Source organism: Gorilla gorilla, chromosome 8 (assembly GCF_029281585.2).
Source record: "Gorilla gorilla gorilla isolate KB3781 chromosome 8, NHGRI_mGorGor1-v2.1_pri, whole genome shotgun sequence".
In the NCBI taxonomy this organism is placed as follows: Eukaryota; Metazoa; Chordata; class Mammalia; order Primates; family Hominidae; genus Gorilla; species Gorilla gorilla.
This window is the reverse complement of record NC_073232.2, coordinates 145,694,751-145,715,662: the sequence shown is the minus strand read 5'-3', so window position 1 is coordinate 145,715,662 and position 20,912 is coordinate 145,694,751. Positions and strand designations below refer to the sequence as shown.

Sequence of the window (20,912 nt, the reverse complement as noted above, 5' to 3'; positions counted from 1 at the left end):
TGTGGGGGGTGTGTTTGGGTGTTTCTGCTGTTTAAGGTGTGTGTTTCTGGGGTGTGGGTCAGATGTGTGTGTCAGGTGTGGGGTGTGTGTCAGGGGTGTGTGTGAGGTGTGTTTGGGTGTCTGGTGCGTGAGATGTGTGTTTCTGGGGTGGGTGTCAGGTGTGTGTCGTGTATGTGAGATGTGTGGGTGTGTCTGGTGTGTGAGGTGTGTTTCTGGGGTATGTGTCAGGTGTGTGTGTGTGAGGTATGCCTGGGGTGTGTGTGAATTGTGTTTAGATGTATTTGGTGTTTGAGGTATTTCTGGGGAGGGTGTCAGGTGTGTGTGTGTCTGGGGTGTGTTTGTCAGATGTGTGTTTCTGGGGTGTGGGTCAGGTGTGTGGGGTGTGGGTTAGGTGTGTGGGGTGTGTCTGTGTGTGTGTGTCTGGGGTGTGTGTGAGGTGTGTGTCTGGTGTTTGAAATGTGTGTTTCTGGGGGTTGTCAGCTGTGTGTGTCTGAGGTGTGTGTGAGATGTGTGTTTGGATGTCTGGTATTTGACGTATTACTAGGGTGTGTGTGTCAGGTGTGTGAGAGGTGTGTGTTTGGATATATCTGTTGTTTGAGGTGTTTCTGGGGTATGTGTGTCAGGTGTGTGGGGTGTGTGTCAAATGTGTGCCTGGGGTGTGTATCAGGTGTATGTGTTGCTGGGTGTGTGTGAGGTGTGTGTCAGGTGTATGTTTCTGGGGGTGTGTCACGTGTGTGTCAGGTGTGTGTCGGGTGTGTGTGAGGTGTGTTTGAATGTGGTGTTTGAGGTGTGTGATTCTAGGGGTGTGTCAGGTGTGTGGGGTGTGTGTGAGGTGTGTGTGTGGGGTGTGTGTCGGGTGTGTGTCTGGGGTGTGTGTGTCTGGGGTGTGTTTGGATGTGTCTGGTGTTCGAGATGTGTGATTCTGGGGTGTGTGTGTGTGTCAGGTGTTTGGGGTGTTTGTGAGGTGTGTGGGGGATGTTTGTGTGAGGTGTGTCTGGGATGTGTGTGAGGTGTGTGTTTGGATGTGTCTGGTGTTCGAGATGTGTGATTCTGGGGTGTGTGTGTGTGTCAGGTGTTTGGGGTGTTTGTGAGGTGTGTGGGGGATGTTTGTGTGAGGTGTGTCTGGGATGTGTGTGAGGTGTGTGTTTGGATGTGTCTGGTGTTCGAGGTGTGGTTTCTGGGGATGTGTCAGGTGTGTGTGCATCAGGTGTGTGAGGTGTGTGGTGAGGCCCGAGCAGGGTCTGAGGGGCGCATGCGCGGCTCCCTGGCCGGGGCGGTGGGTGGGGATAGAGGGTGCGGGACCAGAGTCGAGGCCCCGCCTCTAGCCGCGTTTCCATGGCGACCACAGCCTCGGTCTCGCAGCTGCAGCCCCCGCCCCGCCCGGCTGCGAAGCGTCTGGAACCGCATCCTCCGCATCCACATCCGCATCGTCGTCCTCCCCGACCGCGTCCTGCAGCAGCTGCCAGTGGAGCCGCCTGTGAGCTATTTCCACGTTTCTTGCAGAATGGGGGCGGGGGGCCCGAAGGGGTGCGGGGGTGCGAGGCGCGTGTGCGGGTGTGTGTGCGAGGTGCGTGTGCTCGCGAGTGCGCTTGTGCGTGGCGCGCGTGCGGATGAGGGTGTGAGTGCGTGTGTGCGAGGCGCGTGTGCGGGTGCGAGTGTGCAGGGCGCGCTGCACGGCCGCCCTCCTCCCTCGGGCCTCCTCTGGCTGCCCCAGGCCAGTCCGACCCCGCGGACCCGAGGGCGGTGGTCTCCAGGCTTCCCGTGACGGCGGGGCCCCAGCACGAGGATCGCAGCCTGGAGTTAAGGGTGTCTCCGAGGTGGGGAGGGGGTACCAGTCCCAGCTCCTGCCCAGCTCTGTCTGCCGGAGGCGGGGTGGGGAGGGCGACAGAAGGGGCGTCGGACCAGAGCACCGAGGAGCCGCTGCCCGCACGGGGGTTCGGGGTGGGGGGTGGGCTTGATGGGGGCGTCTGCGTGACAGGCAAGAGGTGGCCAGGAGGCCGGGAGGGGCGCGGCTCCGGAACCACCTGCAGCAGGCTCGGGTGCGGGGCCACAGGTGGCTGGGCTGGAAGCGGGAGCAGCTGCGCGCCCACTCCCCTCCGCGGGGCTGCGCCGACCCCGCAGTGCAGCTGCCTTTTAATAAGCGGGGCAGCCACAGCCCCCTGCAGCGCCAGGGGCGGGAGGCTGCGGTGGCGCCCACGGGGGCTGGGCGGGACCCTCAGAGATCCGCAGTCACACGCGCTTGTGCCCGGCCCGCACAAGCCCACCTGCGCGCACCCCCCAGCGTGACGCAGCATTCCATGGTTGGGGGGGGGCGCATGCGGAAGCCAGTCTGTGACGTGACCTCCAGCCGAGCTTCCGTGGACTTTCGACTGAGAGCCTGCACCCCCGCCCCCGCCATCCATCTGTCCATCTGCACGGCCTCACTCACCCGCGCCCCCACCCATCTGCCATCAGCATCCCACGCCTCCCCCGCCCCAGACAGGAGCCGGGCACTGCCTCCCTGCCAGAGCGCGGCGGGTGGGGCGCAGGGGACCCGCAGAAGATGCCGCGACAGCGCAGGTGCAGGGAGGGGCCGGGAGGAGAAGCAGAGGCGGCCCCCCAGTTCCACGAGCCGCGTGTCTTTCGTGGGAGGAGGCCCCCATGACGCAGCAATGCAAAGGGACGGTCTGGTGTGTGGGGTGGGGGGGTTGGACCCCACACACAGGCCAGTCCCCCCTTTCCAACCCCGCATTCCGCCCGGGGCGCTGGGCCTGGAACCAGAAGCGAGGCTCCAGTGGGCCCCCAATGGCTTTTTCTTCCTGAAGACGCGTGTCGGGCCTGTCTGCGTTGCCATGGAAACCCGCGATGACGTAAATTGGCCGTCCGAGGAGTTGGATTTGAAGTTTGGCTCTAAGGGGACCCCTCAAGCGCAGCTCCTCCTGGCGGGGGTCCTGCCCGAGCGGGGGTTCGGGCGGAGACTCCTGGCGCGGGCCCTCCGGGGCGTGGCCCTACCCTATGGCGCTGCGGGCCCTGGTGCGGGACTGCGCCCCCTTCTCCGCCTCCCCCTCTCCCGTCTGTAGAGAGGCTGGGCTTGCTCTGGGCGTCCGCTCCGGGGAGACCCCCGACCCCTCCTCCTCAGTGGCACCCCCACCCCCGCGGGCCAAGCTCCACCTCAAGCCCCAGCGCTGGCTGCCCTCGCCCCACAACCACGCCATTCCCCGGCCTCTCGGCCCTCCGCTGCTCCGACTCTGCTTCCACGGATCGCTCCTGTATCCGAGCCCCGTGGCTCCTCGTCCGTCTCCGCCTGCACACACACGGACGCTGGCTGCACCGGGAAACCTCGCCCGCCGAGTGCCCATTGCCCCTGCCCGCGCCACGTGGGAACCCATCTCAGGAAGAGTCTTCAGCCCGGGGTGGGTGGTCTGGGGGACACTGCACGGCCTCTTCCAGAAAGGCCCGGCAGGCACAGGGCCGCCTGCGACGAGCACACAACAACGAGGGGCACGGGTTAGGGCCCCAAAGCGCGTGGCCAGGTCCAGGACTGGGGGCCCTGTCTCCCCTCGCCTAGCTCCTTCCGGCTCAGAGTGGCCGCCTCCATCCCCTACCCAGCCCTCGTTCACCAGCCTCACTCTCGCCCACGCAGATCCTTCCCCCTCAGTTCTTTCCCCACGCAGAAGCTGCCACCTCCAAATCCTTCCTCCGCTGATCCTTCCCCCCTCAGAGCCTTCCCCCTCAGATCCTTCCCCCTCAGATCCTTCCCCCTCAGATCCTTCCCCCTCAGATCCTTCCCCGCTCAGATCCTTCCCCCCTCAGAGCCTTCCCCCCTCAGATCCTTCCCCCCTCAGATCCTTCCCCCCTCAGATCCTTCCCCCTCAGATCCTTCCCCCCTCAGATCCTTCCCCCCTCAGAGCCTTCCCCCCTCAGAGCCTTCCCCGCTCAGATCCTTCCCCCTCAGATCCTTCCCCGCTCAGATCCTTCCCCCTCAGATCCTTCCCCGCTCAGATCCTTCCCCCTCAGATCCTTCCCCCTCAGATCCTTCCCCGCTCAGATCCTTCCCCCTCAGAGCCTTCCCCCCTCAGAGCCTTCCCCCCTCAGATCCTTCCCCCCTCAGATCCTTCCCCCTCAGATCCTTCCCCCCTCAGATCCTTCCCCCCTCAGAGCCTTCCCCGCTCAGATCCTTCCTCCCTCAGATCTTTCCCCACGCAGAAGCTGCCACCTCCAAATCCTTCCTCCCCTGATCCTTCCCTCTCATGTCCTTCCCCCCTCAGATCCTTCCCCCTCAGATCCTTCCCCCTCAGATCCTTCCCCCTCAGATCCTTCCCCGCTCAGATCCTTCCCCGCTCAGATCCTTCCCCCCTCAGATCCTTCCCCCCTCAGATCCTTCCCCCCTCAGATCCTTCGCCCCTCTGATCCTTCCCCCCTCAGATCCTTCCCCCTCAGAGCCTCCCCTTCAGAGCCTTCCCCCCTCAGAGCCTTCCCCCCTCAGAGCCTTCCCCCCTCAGATCCTTCCCCCCTCAGAGCCTTCCCCGCTCAGAGCCTTCCCCCCTCAGATCCTTTGCCCCTCAGATCCTTCGCCCCTCTGATCCTTCCCCATCATGTCCTTCCCCCCTCAGATCCTTCGCCCCTCTGATCCTTCCCCCCTCAGAGCCTTCCCCCCTCAGATCCTTCCCCCCTCAGATCCTTCCCCCCTCAGATCCTTCCCCCCTCAGAGCCTTCCCCCCTCAGATCCTTCCCCGCTCAGAGCCTTCCCCCCTCAGAGCCTTCCCCATCATGTCCTTCCCCCCTCAGAGCCTCCCCTTCAGAGCCTTCGCCCCTCTGATCCTTCCCCCCTCAGATCCTTCCCCCCTCAGAGCCTTCCCCCCTCAGATCCTTACCCTTCTGATGCTCCTCAGATCCTTCCCTGTTCAGAGCCTTCCACTCTCAGATCATTCCGCCCTCAGATTTTTCCCCCTCAGGTCCTTCCCCCTCAGACGCTTTCCCCTCAGATCCTTCCCCTTTCAGATCCTTTCACCCTCAGATGCTTCTGCCCACAGATCCTATCGCGCCTCAGAGCCCTCCCTCTCAGATACCTCCGCTCTCCGACCCTTCCCACCTGGGATCCTACCCCACTTGGATCGTTCCCCAAGTCGGATTCTTCCCCCCTCAGATCCTTCCACCCTCGGATCCCTCCCCCTGCGTCGGATCCCTCCCCCTTCGGATCCCTCCCCGCACCCCGTTGGGGTCCCTCCCCTTCAGATCGTTCCACCCTCGGACCCCTCCGCTCGGATCCCTCCCCTCCACGCCACCCCCACCCGCGCAATCCTTCTCCGTTGGATCCCTCTGTCCTTGGATCCCTCACCCCTCGGATCCTTCCCCCCCCCCCACCCCCTCAATCCTTCTCCCTCGGATCCTTCCACCTTGCAATCATTCCACCCTCAGCTCCTTCCACCCTTAGATTCTCCTCCACGCAGATGCCTCCACATTATCTGTACTTGAGTGGCAGCAGCTGGGCAGAAGCTCTGTGACCGCGGGTCCCTTGCTCCTGTTCCCGTGGTGCCTACCCACACCTGGAACCCACAGCGGAGCCTGGCCACTGCAGGGCGAGAAAGAGTGGTCACTGCTGGCTCTGGCAGTTAACTGGACATCCTCGCGCTGCTGTCACAAATTACAAGCAGGTGGCTTAAAATAACAAATTCTTTCACAGTTCTGGAGTCAAGAAGTCCAAAATGAAGGTGTTCGCGGGGCCATGCTCCCTCCAAAGCCTCTAGGGGAGCTTTTTCCTTGCTTCCTCCAGCTTCTGGTGGCCCAAGCAATCCTTGGGTTTCAGCTGCATCGTTCCAATCTCTGCTCCGTCTACACATAACACTCTCCTATGTCTAATTTCCCTGTTTTAATAACGATACCAGTTTTGGGTCAAGGCCCACTCTGATTCAGGACGAGTTTATTTTAGCTTGATTACATCTGCAAAGACCCTATTTTCAAATAAGATCCCATTCAAAGGCACCCCTCACTCAGATCCTAGGACTTGGACATATTTTTGAGGGAACATCATTCAACACACAATGCACCCTCATCGTTTGTGGGTTTCAACTGTCTTCTCCCAGTCTTGGTTTCTGCTTCCATTTTTTGAAGGCTGTTTTGATAAGCAGAAGTTCATAGTTTTAATGAAGTCATTTTATCAATATTTCCTTTTATGGTTAGTACCTATTGTCCTAATGAAGAAACCTTTCCCTCCCTGAGACCAGAAAAATCTTCTCCTGTATTATCTTTGAGATGCTTTATTGTTTTGCTTTTCCAGTTTAGGTTTATCCACCTGGAGTAGACTTCTCTGTGTAATGTGAGGTAGGGATCAGGCTCACTGCTCTTGATGTGGACAGCGGTTTACTGAGAGGCAGCCATGCTGCAAATCAGGGTCTGTGTGTGCAAAGTGTGTCACGTGGGACTTTTTCCACCACGCAGTAGCCCCACACATCTCCATTTCCAATGCTGTGCAACAAGCTAGACCCTGGCAGATGAGACCTCCTCCATGTTCTTTTTTTTTTTTTTTTCCAGGCGGAGTTTTGCTCTTGTTGCCCAGGCTGGAGTGTGGTAGTGCAATCTCAGCTCGCTGCAACCTCTGCCTCCCAGGTTCAAGGGATTCTCCTGCCTCAGCCTCCCGAGTTTCTGGGATTACAGGCATGTGCCACCACGCCCGGCTAGTTTTTGTATTTTTAGTCGAGACAGGGTTTCACCATGTTGGCCAGGCTGGTCTCAAACTCCTGATCTTGTGATCCACCCACTTCTGCCTCCCAAAGTGTTGGGACTACAGGCGTGAGCCACTGTGCCTGGCAATCCATGTTCTTTTCCAAGATACTTGATGTGTTCCTGCCCCTCTGCCTTCCATATAAAATGACAGTGCTTGTCAAGTTCATTTTAAAAACCCTGTTGGGATTTTGCTTAAGATTTACTGCATCTACAGATTGGGGGGTGGGTAATTTGTTTAAACATAGAAACTCCCAAAATCCATAGCCACAGCCTTCCCCATTTACTTGGGGAATTTAGCTTTTCTTGGTCTCTGTAGACAGTGTTTCCTGGATTCCATGTGAAGGCCCTGCCCTGTCCCTGCTGCTCAGCTCTTTTTACACCTATTCCTGAGGATTTGATAGTTTTGATATTATTTTAATTGAGTACTTCAATAAATTATTTATTTTTGCCACTGACATATAGGAGTGTAACTGATTTCTGAATACCTTAAATCCAACAACCTTGCCAGACTCACTTTTTGATCCTTATGATTTGTCTATAGATTCTGTTGGGGTTTCTAAACACAGACACTGTTTCATGGGTGAATAATCAGAGTTTTACTTTTTCTTGTCTGGCACTGGAGCTCTTTCTTTGTCCTGCCCTACAGCATTGGCTGAGACCTCCAGCACCGTAACTTGTAGAACCGCAGATCAAGGCACTTTCAGGATTCACATTCAGTGAGGTTTGCTGTGGGGATTTAGTGGTTCACTGTTACCGGGTTACAGCACTCGCCTCCTGCCTTAATGCACTAATGGGTCCGAGGAATAGTAAATGAGCCCTGAGTCTTACCCAGAGTTACTTCTGCTCCTCTAGCAATTGATCAGATAACGCTTTTTCATTATTCTGTTAATATGGTGAAAAATATGATTGCTTGTCAAATGTTAAGCCAAACTTCATTTCCAGAATACACCCCAACTGTCATGATGTGTTACCTTGTTGTATTCGCTGGATTCACGCTGCTTGAGCTTTGGGGCCTCTCAGTGGTGTGTGCATGTGGCGGGGGCTGGCCTGTGAGCTCCTCTCCGCTGCTGTCCTTGCTGGGTTAGGGACTGAGGCTACGGTGGCCTCAGGAGCTGGTGAGTGCTCCCTTGTCTTTCTGGAAGAGTTTTGTGGACGTGCATTACTTTCCCTGTAAATGGTTGGTAGAATGCTGTGGTGATGCTGTCTGCGCTTGGAGTTCTTTGTGAGAGAAGGTTGTAATGACAGATTCCTTTTTTTTTTTTTTTTTTTTTTTTGAGACGGAATCTCTCTCTGTCACCCAGGCTGGAGTGCAGTGGCGCGATCTCGGCTCACTGCAAGCTCCGCCTCCCAGGTTCACGCCATTCTCCTGCCTCAGCCTCCCAAGTAGCTGGGACTACAGGCGCCCGCCACCACGCCCGGCTAATTTTTTGTATTTTTAGTAGAGACGGGGTTTCACCGTGTTAGCCAGGATGGTCTCGATCTCCTGACCTCGTGACCCGCCCGCCTCGGCCTCCCAAAGTGCTGGGATTACAGGTGTGAGCCACCGCGCCCTGCCTTTTTTTTTTTTTTTTTTTTGGCGGAGTTTCGTTCTGTCACCTAGGCTGGAGTGCAGTGGCGTGATCTCGGCTCATTGCAACCTCCGCCTCCCGGGTTGAAGCGATTCTCCCGCCTCAGCCTCCCGAGTGGCGGGGACCACAGGCGCCGCCATAGCACCGGGCCACAGGTTCCGTGTCTACTGCACACAGGACCTTTCTTTTCTCCTTTGATTGACTGAATACATTTTCTTTTTCTGCTTTTTCCATCCATCAGCTCGGAGGTCATCCGCTGCATTCCTTTTCTCTAGAAGGTCCGCCTGAAGGCGAAGCCGGGCACCCTCGGCTTCTCTGGGTTAGTGGGGCCCGCCCTCTCCCAGCCCCGCGGGGCCCGCCCTCTCCCAGCCCCGCGGGGCCCTGCTGTGGCTTTCAGCTCCGCAGGAGACCCGCTCTCCGCGGCCTTCAGCGCCAGGCTCGCAGCTGGGCTGACTCGCGGGTGCCCTCTTGTGGCCGCTCTTTCTCACTTCGTGCGTCTCTGGCAGAGAGCCGCCAGACAGAATGAGGACTGACTTCAGGATAAGCACGTCCCATACCGCGTATTGCGTGGGATGCTCTTATATTAAAAATGAGCTCGTTGCTTATTTGAAATTCAAATTTAGCTGGGTCTCCAGCATTTTTATTTGCTGAGTCTGGCACCCAACTCTCCATACTGATGTCCGGGATTGTCGGCTTTAGGAGGTTGTCTAGAGTCAGGCGCGGTGGTTCATTCCTGTAATTCCAGCACTGTAGGAGGCCTAGGCAAGCAGATCGCTTGAGACCAGCCTGGGCAACCTGACGAAACCCCGTCTCTACACAAATTTTAAAAATTAGCCAGGCGTGGTGGGGCGCACCTGTGGTCCCAGGTACTCGGGAGGCTGAGATGGTAGGACTGCTGAAGCTCAGGAGGCAAAGGCTGCAGTAAGCCAAGATCACACCACTGCACTCCCACCTGGGCCACAAAACAAGATCCTGTCTCAAAAAAAAAAAAAAAAAAAAAAAAAAAAGAAGAAGAAGAAGAAGGAGAAGAAGAAAGAGGAGGTTGTCTAGAGCAGGTGCCGTTGGAAGTCTCCCCTGGCTTCATGGACAGTCACTGGTTGGGGCGCTGTACCCTGCAGTGCTGTGGGGTCCAGAGGGGATGTGGGGGTCAAGAAGGTACAGCACCCAGCATCTCGCTGGATTTGACCGGTTTGTCCAAGGAGGCTGGCCTGACCACTTACAGCCTGTCCCCGGCTCTGGTGTGAGAAGCATTAGGCCCAGCTCAGGGTCCTCTGGCTTCAGAGCCAGCTGGTGTGGGCATCCAGGGGGCAGCCTGTGGGCAGTGACCCTGTCTGTCTTTGGACAGGACAAGGACTGCCATCCACCATGGTGAAGCTGGGCTGCAGCTTCTCTGGGAAGCCAGGTAAAGACCCTGGGGACCAGGATGGGGCTGCCATGGACAGTGTGCCTCTGATCAGCCCCTTGGACGTCAGCCAGCTCCAGCCGCCGCTCCCTGACCAGGTGAGGGCCTGGGCCAGCGTGGGGGCCCTTCTCAGGCTCCCCTGGGAACAAAGGGGTGTGGGGTGAGGTTTGTCTAGATATGGCCTCTTCCCAGGTGCAGTAGAGCAAGCAGATGAAGGGCCATGGGGGCCAAAGCCCCAGCTGGCCATGGGCACTCTGTGTGACCTCCTGGTCAGCTCCCCCATATGCCAGAGCTGGGCAAACTGGCAGATGGGTAACCGAGAATTCACACACTGACTCCTAGACAGCACCCCGCCCACGTGCTGTCCATAGGGCACTCAGCAGGCAACGCTACCCACCCTTCCCCTCGGGGCATGGCCCTGTCCTGGGTTTAGCCTGAGATCTGGGGGTCCTTGGGCAAGTGACCACTGGGGTTGCTTATAGCAGAAACTGGGGAGAAGCAAAGAGCTCAGCTCGAGCCCAGCCCAGTTTGACCCCCCAGGGAGACATGCAGCATGAAGGGCACCCCAAGTTGTCCCTGCTGGAGGTGGGGGCAGCATCTATGCTGGGGACCCAGGGCAGGAGGACGGGGACCCAGGGCAGGAGGACCACCCCTGCTGGCCAAGGGCAATTCTCCAGCACCCTGAGTTGAAGGCAGCAGGCAGAGTGAGGGGCTCTGTCAGCAGCCCAGCCAGGCCCAGAGCTGCCATGCGCCCAGCAGACTTTCAGCGTCCACTTTCCCTTGGCCTCACTTTGTGGCTGCTGGAGCCCTGCCATCCACCAGACAGTCCTGGGAGATGGGTCAGCATCAACACCACTGCCATGAAGCTGACCCTGGCTCCCTCCCCTCTCAGTTCAGGGCTCTCTTGGGTCCCTGCCAGCTGCCTACTGAGGCCATGGCCATCTCTTTTCACAGGTGGTCATCAAGACACAGACAGAATACCAGCTGTCCTCCCCAGACCAGCAGAAGAAGTTCCCTGACCTGGAGGGCCAGAGGCTGAACTGCAGCCACCCAGAGGAAGGGCGCAGGGTAACCACACCCACCCCACCCACTGTGGGGACTCAGGACAGGAGGAGAAGGTGGAAGGCAGCTGGGGGTGCCTGGGTTCCGTCCAGGCCAGTCTGGGGTCCCCTTGCTCTCAGGGAGGAGAGGGTGGCAGTGAGTCATCCCGCCCAGAGCTGGCCCCACCGGCTGCCCTGCACCCACCAGGCCCCCTCCCAAGGCTGCAGGTGCAGACTGACCAAACAGTGGCGCTCCTGAGATGTTTTTCTTTCTGGGAAGCGCCCGCGAGTGCTGCTTGCTTGTTTGCCCAGTGGGTCATTGTCTCATCTTCAGTGACTTACGGGCTTTCTATGTAATACTTCCTTTCTGCAGTATATCTGGCAAATATCTTCTCTCATCCTCTTGTTTAAATCTGTCAATGTTACTAATGATAGCTTTAGTCATTTTTAGTGGACTGTTTCCAAAGCCTTCCATTCTCCAGTAGTCAGATCTGCTAGGGCTCCCCGCCCCTGGCCTCACGTTCCAGTCTGCAGCTCATGTTACCGCACATGCACCCACCGTGGGCAGTCACCTGGGAGGCCTGGTGAGTGCAGCCTCCGACTCCCCTGAGGCTGCGGCCCCATCCCCTGGGAGCCCACACTGCAGGGAAACTGCAAATTCCTGCAAGACCCACCTGGGTCAAAGGCCACATCACTTTACCTGGTGGCAGATGTTTCCAGAACCCCAGTGGAGGGGCCACAAGCAAGGCCTGCCCCCAGGGGTGACGCCTGCACACTTGACCCTTGGAAAAGTTGGAAAAGCCACTGGCTGCCCAGGGCGGGGGTGGGGCATCAAGACTGGAGGGCGGGGATGGTCCTGTGCCAGCCCAGCCCCTGAGGAGCTCCCCACAAAGACCGCCTCTGCCTGGCGTGGCTGAGCCCCTCTCTGCCCTCCTGCCAGCTGCCCACCGCGCGGATGATCGCCTTCGCCATGGCGCTGCTGGGCTGCGTGCTGATCATGTACAAGGCCATCTGGTACGACCAGTTCACCTGCCCTGACGGCTTCCTGCTGCGGGTAAGGGGGCCAGGGCTCTGGTGGGGGGTGTAGAGCCGCCCCTCCTCCCATAGCCTCCAGGCAGGGGGTGGCAGGGGTGTCTCCTGCTGCTGGGGGAATGTGGTCTCCAAAGCCATGTTCCTGTTACTTCTCTAGAACATGAGATGGTATCTTTTGAAAATTTAAAAGAAAAGATGAGTTAGTGATGGGTTTCTCTTCTTGTAATTTAAAAAATAAGTAAAAAGATGAGGCAGAAAAGGTCACCCTGCAGCCGCCTCTCTAGGGGTCATCTGTCCTCCTGAGTGACTTGTGTGAGGTTTTATTTTTATATAACATGATATTAATGCTCCCCACCTATTTGGCAAATATTTTCTTCCATCCTTTTTTTTTTTAAATCTCTTTGTCAATAATGGTTATAGCTTTTAGTGTGTTTTCAGAAAGCCTTTTATTTATCAGAAGTAAAATCTGCTCCTTTTCTCCTTAACTCCATGGTTTATGCTCTGGAGCGCGCTCCGCAGAGTCCTTGCTGCGCTGGGCAGGTCCACTGGTGTCTGCGCCCCTCTCCCTGGGTGGCCCCTCCCCTTACAACCCGCGACCTCCTGGCTCCATGCCCCTCCAGGGCCCTGAGTTCTGAACTGGAGGCTGATCTTCGGTGTCCTGAAGCCATGGCTCCATTACAAACTGTCCGCAGTGTCCCCAACCGCAGAAGCGGGAGGGCCTGGGCCCGGGGCGCACAGGAGGGCTCAGCCCCGCCGACCCTGACCCGGCCCCTCCCGCAGCACAAGATCTGCACGCCGCTGACCCTGGAGATGTACTACACGGAGATGGACCCCGAGCGCCACCGCAGCATCCTGGCGGCCATCGGGGCCTACCCGCTGAGCCGCAAGCACGGCACGGAGACGCCGGCGGCCTGGGGGGACGGCTACCGCGCAGCCAAGGAGGAGCGCAAGGGGCCCACCCAGGCTGGGGCGGCGGCGGCGGCCACCGAACCCCCTGGGAAGCCGTCGGCCAAGGCGGAGAAGGAGGCGGCGCGGAAGGCGGCCGGGAGCGCGGCGCCCCCGCCCGCGCAGTGACGTCTCCGGCCTCGCAGCCCGGCCCGGGGTAGGTGCGCGCCGCGGGGCTCCGGCCGGCTCTGCCCAGGTCTCTTCCTGGCCTCCCGCCACCGCTTCTGAGCCAAAGACCCCCGCCACCCCTCCCTTCCTCTTCCCTCCGACCCGGCCCGCCAGAACCTCGGGGTTGGGGGGTGCGAATCCGAGCCCGCCGGGGGGCGCGGGGTCCGCGGGGAGCCCCTGGCCGCGTCGCCGCTCTCAACCCTCGGGCTCTGTCTCCGCAGCGTCCTCCGCCAGCTCCTGTGACCAGCGCGTCTCCCGATGCTCTCTGCCGTGTTCGTGTCCCCAGGCGCCCTCGCTGCAGCCCTGCCCCCATGGGTCTCTGACTCTGTCGCTTTTCTCTAAGTAAAGATTTCATGTCCACCGGAGGCTTCCATCTCTCCTGCGCGTCCTCTGCCCGGCTGGCCTTTCTCCCGTCCCCCACCCCGCCAGTTGTGAGTGAGGCCGGCATTGTGCTCCCTCCAGGGACCCCCGAAGGACCCAGGAGAGACCCCGTGGGGGGCAGCTCCCAGGAAGCCGTGGTGCGCCCAGGCGGAGCACGCGCATCCTCGCGCTGCGTGGTCCGGGCCTTGTCCAAGCCCCACCGGGATGTGCCTTAATGGCGGGGCTCCGGCCCACCCAGGGGAGCCTCGGGTCCATCCCTAACCGCTGCCCAGCCCCTTGTCCTGCTGGTTCCCCGACCCCCCGCCCCCATCTACCTGGTGCTGGGCCTGGGCCCCGGGCGTTCCCCCTCTGACAGGAGTGTCTGCCTCCCGGGGGACCCCTGGTTCTGGGCGGCACCCATGAGCAGCTCCTGCCTCCTAGATGTGTGGCCCACAGGCATAAATGACCAAGTGAAAAAAGGAGTGAATGGGGGCGTCTGAGTAGGGAGTGGGGCCTGAGGAGGGGTGAGCTCTGGTTCCTGGGGGCTGGGGTCTCCCGTGTCCCTGGAGCCAGATGAAAGATGGTGAGGCTGAAACGCCAGGGGAGCCTGGAGCTGCCATGAGTCTCCCCCAGCATCCCCACCCCAGCCCCAGCATCCCCACCCCAGCCCCAGCCAACTCCCGGCACTGAACACTACAGGGAATGGACTTCCGGCAGATCTCACCCACCACCTGCACCACCCCAGCCAGCAGCAGCTCTGCAGCCCCGCCCACCCCAGCCAATTGCAGCACTGCAGCCCCGCCTACCCCAGCCAGCAGCAGCTCTGCAGCCCCGCCCACCCCAGCCCCCCACCATTGGTGGATGGAAGCCCCCCACCATTGGCTCCCAGGCCTGCTGGCTAGGCGCGGGTCTAGGCAGCTTCCCAGCTCAGTGGGACTGGCCTGCTTTGGAACAGCAGGCAGTGACCAGGAAGCCTGTGAACTGGGCCTGCCAGGGAAGCCATGGTGAGCTGGAAGCCAGCCAGGTGGGGTCAGGGAAGGCAGGGCCATGCACACCACACCCTTCACTGCTGGGCTTCTAAGGGCATTGGCCAGATGAACAGGCATACGCAGAACTGAATTGGCCCTGATGGCCTGCAAGGGAGGGGGGCCCGGGGCCTGGGGCGTCAGCTGGGATTTATGGGGGCAGGGAGTCTCTGCATGGCCGATGTTTGAATTAAAATACAGCTTTCCCCTGTATTTTATTATTATTATTATTATTTTGAGAGGGAGTTTAGCTCTGTCGCCCAGGCTGCAGCGCAGTGGCGCGGTCTCAGCTCACTGCAAGCTCCGTCTCCCGGGTTCCCACCATTCTCCTGCCTCAGCTTCCTGAGTATCTGGGACTACAGGCGCCCACCACTACGCCCAGCTAATTTTTTGTATTTTTAGTAGAGACGGGGTTTGACTGTGTTAGCAAGGATGATCTCAATCTCCTGACCTCGTGATCCGCCCGTGTCGGCCTCCCAAAGTGCTGGGATTACAGATGTGAGCCACCGCGCCCGGCCTTATTATTATTATTATTTTGAGACGGAGTCTCACTCTGTCACCCAGGCTGGAGTGCAGTGGCACGGTCTCGGCTCACTGCAAGCTCCGCCTCCCAAGTTCACACCATTCTCCTGCCTCAGTCTCCTGAGTAGCTGGGACTACAGGGGCCCGCCATCGCGCCCAGCTAATTTTTTGTATTTTTAGTAGAGATGGGGTTTCACCATGATAACCAGGATGGTCTCAATCTCCTGACTTCATGATCCGTCCACGTTGGCCTCCCAAAGTACTGGGATTACAGGCGTGAGCCACCGCGCCCGGTCTGTATTTTATTTTTTAACATTTCATTTTGAGATAATTTCAAATTTGGAGAACAACTGTGATCATGTAAAGAACTCCCATGCACCCTTTACTGAGATTCCCCAGTGGCTGATGCCCTAATCCCTTTCGTGTTGCTGTAAAAAAAAGGAGGTTTATTTGGCTCACAGTTCTGGAGGCTGTACAAGAAGCATGGCATCAGCATCTGCTTTTGGTGGGGCCTCAGGCTGTGTCCACATATGCTGGATGGGGAAGCGGGCCTGGTGTGCAGAGACCACAGGGCCAGAGAGGAAGCAGGAGAAGGATGGAGGGAGGTGCTAGGTTCTTTTTCTTTTTTTGAGACAGGGTATGCTCTGTTGCCTAGGCTGGAGTGCAGTGGCACAATCACAGCTTGCTGCAGCCTCCACCTCTTGGGCTCAAGTGATCCTCCCATCTCAGCCTCCTGAGTAGCTGGGGTTACAGACATTGACCATATCATCTCTTTTGTAGAGACAGGGTTTTGAAATGTTGCCCAGGCTGGTCTTGAACTCAAGTGATCCACCTGCCTTGGCCTCCCAAAGTGCTGGGATGACAGGTGTGAGCCATTGCACCTGGCCATACCAGACTCTTTAACAATCAATTCTCGGCTGGGCGCAATGGCTCACGCCTGTCATCCCAGCACTTTGGGAGGCCAAGGTCGGCAGATCACTGTAGGGTCCAGTCCTAAGGGGCTTAGCAGGTGTTCTCTCCATGTGCGGAGACGAGAGACTGTAAGAAATAAAGACACAAGACAAAGAGATAAAGAGAAAACAGCTGGGCCCGGGGGACCACTACCATCAAGAGGCGGAGACCGGTAGTGGCCCCGAATGGCTGGGCGCACTGATATTTATTGCATACAGGATAAGGGGGCAGGATAAGGAGGGTGAATCCTCTAAGTGATTGACAAGGTGAAGCAAGTCACGTGATCATGGGACAGGGGGCCCTTCCCTCTCACGTAGCTGAAGCAGAGAGGGAAGGCAGCATATGTCAGCATTTTCTTCTATGCACTTACAAGAAAGATCAAAGACTTTAAGACTTTCACTATTTCTTCTTCTGCTATCTGCTACGAACTTCAAAGAGGAACCAGGAGTGCGGGAGGAGCATGAAAGTGGACAAGGAGTGTGATCATTGAAGCACCACGGGGAGGGGGTTAGGCCTCCGGATGACTGCGGGCAGGCCTGGAGAATATCCAGCCTCTCACAAGAAGCTGGTGGAGCAGTGTTCCCTGACTCCTCCAAGGAAAGGAGACTCCCTTTCATGGTCTGCTAAGTAATGGTTGCCTTCCCAGACACTGGCGTTACCGCTTGACCAAGGAGCCCTCAAGCGGCCCTTATGCAGGTGTGACAGAGGGCTCACTTCTTGCCTTCTAGGCCTCTTCTCACAACGTCCCTTCAGCACCTGACCCTATACCCGCCAGTTATTTCTTGGTTATATTAGTAATACAACAAAGAGTAATATAAAAGCTAATGATTAATAATGTTTATACTAATGATTGATAATGTCCATGATCATCTCTATATCTAATTTGTATTATAACTATTCTTTATTCTAACTATTTTCTTTATTATACTGCTACAGTTTGTGCCTTCAGTCTCTTGCCTCGGCACCTGGGTAATCCTTCACCCACAGATCACAAGGTCAGGAGATCGAGACCATCCTGGCTAACACAGTGAAACCCCGCCTCTACTAAAAAAAAAATACAAAAAATTAGCTGGGCGTGGTGGCGGGTGCCTATAGTCCCAGCTACTCAGGAGGCTGAGGCAGGAGAATGGCATGAACCTGGGAGGCAGAGCTTGCAGTGAGCTGAGATCGTGTGGCTGTACTCCAGCCTGGGTGACAGAGCAAGACTCCGTCAAAAAAAAAAAAAAAAAATCCATTCTCGGGCCAGGTGCGGTGGCTCATGCCTGTAATCCCAGCACTTTGGGAGGCCAAGATGGGTGGATCACGAGGTCAGGCGACCAAGATCAGCCTGGCTAATATGGTGAAACCCCGTTGAGAGATGAAGCCAGCTGGACTTCCTGGGTTGAGTGGGGACTTGGAGAACTTTTCTGTCTTACAAGAGGATTGTAAAATGCACCAATCAGCACTCTGTAGCTAGCTAGAGGTTTGTAAAATGCACCAATCAGTGCTCTGTAAAAATGCACCAATCAGCGCTCTGTAGCCAGCTAGAGGTTTGTAAAATGCACCAATCAGTGCTCTGTAAAAATGCACCAATCAGCACTCTGTCACTAGCCAGAGGTCTGTAAAATGCACCAATCAGTGCTCTGTAAAATGGACCAATCAGCACTCTGTAAAATGGACCAATCAGCAGGACATGGGCAGGGACAAACAAGGGAATAAAAGCTGGCCACCACTGCCCCCCCACCCCCAGCCAGCAGCGGCAACCCGCTTGGGTCCCCTTCCACAGTGTGGAAGCTTTGTTCTTTCACACTTCACAATAAATCTTGCAGCTGCACACACTTTGGGTCCATGCCACATTTAAGAGCTGTAACACTCACCGCAAAGGTCCGCAGCTTCATTCTTGAAGTCAGTGAGACCACGAACCCACCAGAAGGAACCAACTCCAGACACACTACACACCGTCTCTACTAAAAATACAAAAAATTAGCCAGGTGTGGTGGTGGGTGCCTGTAGTCCCAGCTACTCAGGAGGCTGAGGCAGGAGAATAGGGTGAACCCGGGAGGCGAAGCTTGCAGTGAGCCAAGATTGTGCCACTGCACTCCAGCCTGGGCGACAGAGTGAGACTCAAAAAAAAAAAAAAAATCCCTCACAGGAAGTAATCAAGCAAGAACTCACTCATTACCTTGAGGGTGGCACCAATCCATTCATGATCTGCCCCATGACCCAAACACCTCCCATCAGGCCCCACCTCGAACATTGGGGATCAAATGTTAACATCCAAACTCTAGCAGTTGGCATTCCATCCCATCCGCTCTATCACATTCCACCACCTCGTCTATCTACCTACCAGCCTATCAATCATCTGTCACCTATTGTCTATGGCCTATTATCTATCATCGATCACCTATTGTCTATACTCTATCATCTATTGTCTATCGCCTATTATCTATCACCTATTATCCTCTATCATCTATCACCTATTATCTATCACCTACTATCTGTTATCTATTATCTATCATCTATCACCTATCGTCTACTATCACCTACTATCTATTGTCTATTATCTATCATCTATCATCTATCGTCTATTATCTATCATCTATCAATAATCTGTCATCTCTTTAGCTGCTACCTACCTACCTTTATTTCTGAGCCAATGAGTGAATGGGGCATCTGAGTGGGGAGTGGGGGGTGGGGCCTGAGGAGGGGTGAGCTCTGCCCCGGGGACGGGCATCTCCCATTCCCCTGGAGCCAGATGGGAGATGAGAAGGGCCCAGGGGCTCCTGGAGCTGCCGTAAGTCCCACCCTCCCCACCCGGCCTGGCAACTCCTTGCATTCAGAGAAAGTGAACTCTTTATCTGTATATACTTGAGTGTGGATTCCCCGCAAACAAGGGCGTCTTCTTACGCAACCTTCATGCAATGATCAAAATCAGGAATTTAGGTTTCCAGATCCACACAGCCCACATGAGAGCCAACAGGATGCGGGGTGGAGGGGCCTCTGGCTTCCCTGTGTGCGAGCATGGACGCACGTACAGAGAGGAGGGGGCATGGATTGTGTGTGTGAGAGTGCGTTAGTGTGAGTGTGTGAGGGTATGAGCACAGACCTACTGAGAGGGAGTGTGGATGACTGTGTGTGAGCGTGTGAGCACGGACACACAGGAGGGGGTGTGCACTGTGTTAGCATGTGTTAGTGTGAGCATGTGAGTGTGTGAGCACGGATGCACAGAGAGGAGGGGGTGTGGATTGTGTGTGTGTGAGCGTGTGAGCACAGATGCATATACAAAGAGAAGGGGTGTGGATTGTGTGTGTGTGTGTGAGCGTGAGTATGCACGCACATAGAGGAGGTGCATGGTGTGTATGTGAGCGTATGAGTGTGAGCACAGATGCACATACAGAGAGGAGGGGCGTGGATTGTGTGAGTGTGAGCGTGTGTGTGAGAGCAGGGACGCACATACACAGAGGAGGGGCGTGGATTGTATGTATGAGTGTGAGAGTGTGTGCGTGAGCAGGGACGCACATACAGAGAGGAGGGGGAGTGGATCATCTGAGTGTGCACGTGTATGAGCATGAGAGGCAGAGAGGGGCAAGGGGGACAGTAGGAGTCAAGGAACGTGTCCACCGTGTTCCCAGCACTGGGCTTCAAATCTGGCTAATTCTTGGAGCTCACCCGTCACCTGCTCATCTACAGATGGGTAAACTGAGGCCCGCGGCAGAGGCCTTACCTTCGCGCAGGGTGGCTGGAACCGGGAGGATCTCTGGGGACCCCTGCCCTGCTCCCACACCCCCTCCCACAGGCTCCCAGCCGCCTGCCGCTGGCAATGGGAGGCCTGGATGCCGGGCCAGGACCACCACAACCGCCGACTCTGCGCCACTCTGCGCCGCTCCGCGCGGGGCCGCCCACATCCTCCAAGCGCGTCCCTCCACAGTGTCCGAACTGACACCCAGCGGAGAAGGGTGCTGACGCCTCCAGGAGGTGGCGCTGCAGCCAGACACGCCGACCTGGGCCGCGGGGAAAGGGGAGGACGGCGGTCGGTCGCCTGAGGTCTTCATCTCCGCACGCCCGGGGGTATCGACCGGCTGCCAGTGGAGCAGACACAGGCACAGCCCGTCCGTGTGAGGAGCGGGCGAAGGGGCCAGAGGACGAAGGGACCGGGGTTGGCGGCCCCGGCCTCCCTGTTTCCTGTGAAGGAGGACGGAGACCGGCACCGGCACCCACGGCTGCACTTCAGCCCAGAGTCGTCCATGCACAGCTGGGCCCTGGCCTCTCCACCTGTGCGTGTTCGCGGAGGGCGGGGGGGGCGGTGCGGCCTTTCCATCTGTGCGTGTTCCCGGGAGTGCGGCCATCTTTCCATCTCTGTGTCTTGGGGGTGGGGGGGTGTGGTCTTTCCATCTCTGTGTCCTGGGGGGGGTGTGGTCTTTCCATCTCTGTCTGGGGGGGTGGGCTGTGGTCTTTCCATCTCTGTGTCTTGGGGGGGTGTGGTCTTTCCGTCTCTGTGTCTGGGGGGGGGTGGGGTGTGGTCTTTCCATCTCTGTGTCTGGGGGGGTGTGGTCTTTCCGTCTGTGTCTGGGGGGTGGGGTGTGGTCTTTCCATCTCTGTGTCTGGGGGGGTGTGGTCTTTCCGTCTGTGTCTGGGGGGTGGGGTGTGGTCTTTCCATCTCTGTGTCTGGGGGGGTGTGGTCTTTCCGTCTCTGTGTCTGGGGGGGTGGGGTGTGGTCTTTCCATCTCTGTGTCTGGGGGGGTGTGGTCTTTCCGTCTCTGTGTCTGGGGGGGTGGGGTGTGGTCTTTCCGTCTCTGTGTCCTGGGGCGGGGGGAGGGTGCAGTCTTTCCATCTCTGTGTCTGGCGGGGTGCGGTTTTTCCATCTCTGCGTCTGGGGGCGTGCAGTCTTTCCATCTCTGTGTTTGGGGATACAGTCTTTCCATCTCTGTGTTGGTGGGGGGGGTGCAGTCTTTCCATCTCTGTGTTGGTGGGGGGTGCAGTCTTTCCATCTCTTTGTCTGGGGTGGGTGCGGTCTTTCCATCTCTGTGTCTGGTGGGGGGGTGTGGTCTTTCCATCTCTGTGTCCTGTGGCGGGGTGCAGTCTTTCCATCTGTTTGTGTGTGTGTGGGCGGGGGGGCGGGGGTGCGGGTGCGGTCTTTCCATCGCTGTGTCCTGGGGGGGGGTATGGTCTTTCCATCTCTGTGTCTGGGGGAGTGTGGTCTTTCCATCTCTGTGTCCGG

General features: G+C 57.6%; 1 protein-coding gene across 3 annotated transcripts; it reads left to right on the top strand.

Annotated features, from left to right (window-relative positions):
- The first annotated feature begins 1,337 nt into the window (after positions 1-1,337).
- On the top strand, positions 1,338-13,217 carry CALY (calcyon neuron specific vesicular protein). Of its 3 annotated transcripts, none has more exons than XM_004050311.5 (6): positions 1,338-1,477; positions 9,616-9,770; positions 10,627-10,740; positions 11,653-11,766; positions 12,525-12,846; positions 13,079-13,217. In XM_004050311.5, exons 2-5 carry the CDS (start codon positions 9,636-9,638, stop codon positions 12,816-12,818), a joined length of 657 nt encoding a protein of 218 aa, XP_004050359.1. In that variant the 5' UTR covers positions 1,338-1,477; positions 9,616-9,635; the 3' UTR covers positions 12,819-12,846; positions 13,079-13,217. The 3 variants fall into 3 exon arrangements, with proteins under 3 accessions (XP_004050359.1, XP_055209959.1, XP_030862083.1); XM_055353984.2 differs by lacking the exon at positions 1,338-1,477 and adding an exon at positions 1,552-1,817; XM_031006223.3 differs by lacking the exon at positions 1,338-1,477 and adding an exon at positions 2,278-3,392.
- The last annotated feature ends 7,695 nt before the right edge of the window (positions 13,218-20,912 follow it).

Coding starts and splice junctions, on each gene's coding strand:
- CALY (XM_004050311.5), top strand. CDS start 9,636: ATGGTGAAGCTGGGCTGCAGCTTCTCTGGGAAGCCAGGTAAAGACCCT. Junction 9,771..10,626: donor AGCCGCCGCTCCCTGACCAG/GTGAGGGCCTGG, acceptor CTCTTTTCACAG/GTGGTCATCAAGACACAGAC. Junction 10,741..11,652: donor ACCCAGAGGAAGGGCGCAGG/GTAACCACACCC, acceptor CCCTCCTGCCAG/CTGCCCACCGCGCGGATGAT.